Source organism: Halyomorpha halys, unplaced genomic scaffold (assembly GCF_000696795.3).
Source record: "Halyomorpha halys isolate HHAL.00 unplaced genomic scaffold, Hhal_1.1 Scaffold725.1, whole genome shotgun sequence".
Classification (NCBI taxonomy): Eukaryota; Metazoa; Arthropoda; class Insecta; order Hemiptera; family Pentatomidae; genus Halyomorpha; species Halyomorpha halys.
Genome location: NW_027110211.1, coordinates 276,856 through 281,771, shown reverse-complemented (window position 1 = coordinate 281,771; position 4,916 = coordinate 276,856). Strand labels below are relative to the sequence as shown.

At 27.3% G+C, this 4,916-nt stretch overlaps 1 protein-coding gene across 2 annotated transcripts in view; it reads right to left on the bottom strand.

The window, feature by feature from the left end:
- Nucleotides 1-1,282: 1,282 nt before the first annotated feature.
- Gbeta13F (guanine nucleotide-binding protein subunit beta-1) overlaps nt 1,283-4,916 on the bottom strand; it is a 117,064-nt gene continuing 113,430 nt past the window's right edge. For both annotated transcript variants that reach the window (XM_014428516.3, XM_014428517.2), the window contains exons 7-9: nt 4,159-4,230; nt 3,865-4,081; nt 1,283-1,539 (exon numbers count right to left, since the gene is read on the bottom strand). In XM_014428516.3, coding sequence (XP_014284002.1) covers nt 1,433-1,539; nt 3,865-4,081; nt 4,159-4,230 — 396 coding nt within the window. In that variant the 3' untranslated portion in view covers nt 1,283-1,432. The remainder of the gene's footprint in view (nt 1,540-3,864; nt 4,082-4,158; nt 4,231-4,916) is intronic.

The following is a 4,916-nucleotide window of genomic DNA, read 5'->3' as shown; positions in this document are numbered from 1 at the left end:
GCTATTTATATATATATATACACACACACATATATATATGTATATATAAACGCTATCAAGTCAAGGTCAAAAAGACCTGTATATAAATTGGCAGTATTCGAACCAACCTTCTTCTAAAGATAGGTAACACGACTAAAATAAAATACAGAGCGCACGCTGAGATATATTATATATATAAAATAAATAAAAAAGGTAAAACAACAACAAAATAAGAAGATAAAATGCGATGGAAAGCTTTCAATGATGGGATTAGCACGCAGTTCTGATAGAGCCTGGCTTGAGGAAGTATTATAGACTGGTCCCTGTTTCTGATCTTTAAATTTTAGGGGTCTGTAGAATTTAATTATTTTTTATCATCCCACTCTCTATCTCCGCTCATCCTATTTATATATAATATATATATTTATATAACCTCAATAGTACTACAAGTTTCCTCTTTAATATTAGTTACAATCTTTGTACATATATCCCCTGAACGAATAGTTAGCAGTGTTTTTAATATTTTTTTTATTTTATTTTTTTTTTAAACTTATTTTCAAGACATAACAGAACTGGCATTTAGGGAACAAAATATACATTAAAAATTACTTTTTTTGAAATACTACAGCAAGATGATAACTACAATCAAGTAACAGAGTCATAAAATATAATAATAATAGATTATAAATATAATATTACACATATAAATTTGATACGTAACGTCACATTTGTTAATCAAGCTTATGCTGAAAATTACAAATATTAACAACGTATTCATAAGGGAAAATAAAATAAATGGAAACAATGAATATAATAAATATTATTCTAATATTTTTAACATGAAAGATGAAAAAATAAAAATAACAAAGGAACAAAAAACTAAAAATATGATGAATATATGTATATATACTTTTTAACTTGTGCTTATCAATAATATATGACACATGAGATTACAAAAACGAATACAATTTCTTCTACTTTCTAATCGAATTGTCTGAATCTCTATAGGATGTATGTTTAAGGTTGCGCAATTATTTTGTGCATTGGCAATATAAAAATGTATATAAATACTAAGAGCAAATATGGAATATAGATATTAACTAGCAAAATGCACAAATCATTTTATTTTAAATATATAACTGCCGAAGAACTATTACTTAATAAAGAAGGGGTTCTGAGGAATCCTCGTGACATAAAGGTGACAAGGGAACAAACTTCTCTTTGGGCAGGGATTCCAGTTGCGCTCTTTGAAATTAAAATTAAACAAAAGTACTTGTAAACGCAACACTTTCTTGGGTTCGTTTTAAATATCTAACTCCCCTTAATATTTATTTAATTGTATATATATATATTAATATATAAAATGATTTTTTTTTCCTTGTCCCATGTTAACCTCAAATAGACCAAAAAAAAAAAAGAAAAAAAAAGGAAAAAGTAAGATGATAGATAAGATCTAGTTCCAGATGCGAAGGAATGAGTCCCAAGACCCTGTGGCTACGGCCATACCGTCTTCGGTAACACCTAGGCAAGAGACCCTGTTATCGTGACCAGCGAGGATACCTGAGGAACATAACCAATACATTAACAACTAAGAAACACTAACTTATATAATAAAATTGATGTAAGTAAAAAACTGTTTAATTGGTAAATACTTTTACTAAGTTAAATAGAACACACTATTTTTTTCAATAAATATAAACTCAAACTCATAAATAAATATACTTCAATGTCTATCAGAAGCAAAATGTATCAAATAACATTACTTGAAACTTTTAAGGCACATCTTACCTAGACCAAATTAACATATTTTCATAATGACGTATAGATAGTTGACCATAGATTAACAATTGAGGAAGATGGTCGGGGGTGCGGTCAGAAAAAAGAAAATAAACAAAAAATTATATATTCATGCTGAAGTTTCGACCTGAGTTTCAGATCTTCATCAGGGCTATAGAACAAAAAGAGTAAACAACAATCATTTAGAGAAACATAAAATTGAAAAGACATAGTATACTAACAAATTTAAAATTATACAAAATATTGAATTGAACATAAACTATTCTTCATTATTCAATTCAATATTTTGTTTAATTTAAGATTTGTTAGTATACTATTTCTTTTCAATTTTATGTTTCTCTAAATGATGGTTGTTATCTCTTTTCTGTTCTATAGCCCTGACGAATACCTGAAACTCAAGTCGAAACGTCGGCATGAATAAATAATTTGTTGTCTATTTATGTTCATTTTGCGGACCCCACCCCAGACCACCTTCATTAATATATTTTCAGCTTTTGCACTTAAGACCCTTTGCTAAAAATCAAGGACAGATCCTTTGTTGTTTGGATAAACATTATCTGTCAGATTAGGTCAGAAAGAAGCTTTTTAGGTTGATTTTTTTAATTTGTAGATATGACCTATTTAGAGGGAGCCTTTCAATTATTAAAATAATATAAAATAAAAGTTCTTAAAAATTCAAGATTTTTTGGGTTCACAAAATATCGTTGCAAGAGAAGTTGGCACAGTTACACTTCTAAACATTGTTCTAATCAAGTAATTCATTATAGGGCCACTGTTTTCATGGGATTTAGAAAGTTGAACATATTTTATTGGTATTTATTGAACTTTTCAACTCCGTTAAAAAATTGAATTCAATACATCTAACGTCTGTTAAGATAAAAATCTGATTAAAAGATTATAGTTCCCACACATTATCTAAACGGGCCTTATTTATCCCTAATTATACAATTCATGAAAACTACTCTTTCACCTTTCCCATATACCCAAAATAAAATTTGTATGAATTAATAATGAAATATGATTTGGATAACTTAACATATTCCTCGATTAAAATATCAATAAAAATTTATAATATACTATTTATTTAAATATTAACAGGCAAAAAATCAGTACTTAATGATAACAACATTTTGTTATTTATACTGATAGGTAATTTGTAGAATGAAAAAAATGATTTCACTTATGGATTGATAGTAGAGCAACTGTCACATTACTCTAGTTTTAAACGAAACAATACACAACAAATGTTTCCTCAAAATCAAGCAACAATTAATCATCGCACAGGAATGAAGTTATACATGCATAATTTAAATTTTATATTATTGAACTGACTTTTAATTTATGTGCCAATAATTTGTCTGCAATCAAAATATTTTGAATTGATAATGTAAGCTTCTTATTTGTTAAGGGTTTTAAAAGTTAATATTAATATCAGATTTATATTTCTTAAATTATTGAGTTAGTATTATGTTTAAAATAACTTTCATTCATGTTTTAAATTAGGTTCAATAAGTTTTAGTTTTGCTATATCTTTTTATTGGGTATTAGTTGTATTTGATGTGTACTCTCCTATTATATTAGGACTTTTGTCCTGTTGTTATAATAAATAAATAAGTAATCCACTTAAGAAGAAACAAAATACAATTACTTTTAAGAGAGACATTTACAAAATAACACAAGCACAAGATGACATATTGTTAATTATAGCTGAAAGGAAGTTTATTCCTTCAGTTTGTTTAAAAAGATGAATATACTTTATCTGATTACAAGAAGCATTTATTAATTATATAAAATATGTCCTTATTTTTTTCCATAATAACTTTACTTTAATTTTATTTATCTTTGGTCTCAACGACCTTCTTCAGACAAGTTTGTTTGTCAAACTTCCCATGGCTCTTCTTCCTAGCTTGTCAATCAATGGTTAAGCTAACCTGAAGGTCATTAAGACCGAAACCGGTTGTTAAGAAAATAAATAAAGTACGCAGTAAGACAAGATTGTTTTATTCTTAAATTATTATAAAATCTTTTAACAGCAGAACCACAATTAAATGAAAAATAAGATTATGTTAAATAAATATGAGTCATTACCTGCACGTTCTGTCTTCATGCTGTCCCAAACATTGCAGTTGAAATCATCGTAACCAGCAAGAAGCAGCCGGCCAGATTTAGAAAATGCTACCGAGGTGATACCGCATATAATATTATCATGAGAATACATAGCAAGCTCTTGGTCAGACCGGATGTCGAACAGCCTGCAAGTTGCATCATCAGAACCCGTAGCGAATGCAAACCCATTGGGGAAGAACTGCAAAGATAATAATCAGAGATAAATAATAATAATAATTAATAATAATAAGGAAAAAAAACATAAGCGATACTTACAGTTACAGCATTGATATCTGATTCGTGACCTGGGAAAGTTTGCTTGCAGGTTCCTTCTCTAATATCCCACAGCTAGAAATAAGATATAATAATTAATTATAACTAATAAAGGATAACAACAATAATTGCAATAAATATTAAGGGTAGTAATAATCAAGTAATTAAAAAGATTCTAGAATATCTACATGATATATAATTCATGAATTTTATTTTGATTAGTATTAAATTATACATGATAAAACAATAATAATACATTATTAATTGTCAATTATTTTTTATTGGGATCCACTTTGCCTGCAAAGACCATTAAAATAATTGCTTGCTATATCTTCAATAATATTGCTGTGGTAGAGATTTTGTAATTTTATTTTTACTTCCTGTTTTAGTTTGTCTTATTTGATAATTTAGTTATCTTCACAATGAGCAACGGAATGTACCATACAGTTTTTATGAAAAAACTGAGCAAAATAAATTGAAAAGATGGGTATAAACTTCAACACACTGTTACTACTGATTAATACTAGTCTAATTAAAACAATTTTTTTTTATGTTAAGAATTTAATGGCCTATCAAATGAATTTGTAAAACTGCCATTTTTCTATAACATTCAGATCCGATAAAAACCACACATCAAAAATACCACTAAGATGGTAAGGAAAGTAAAAAGTTGAAGTAATAAATAATTATTCATAATTAAAATAACATTACACTGTAATTTATTATTTAAATAAGTTTTTTTTATTAAGAGTATTGATAGA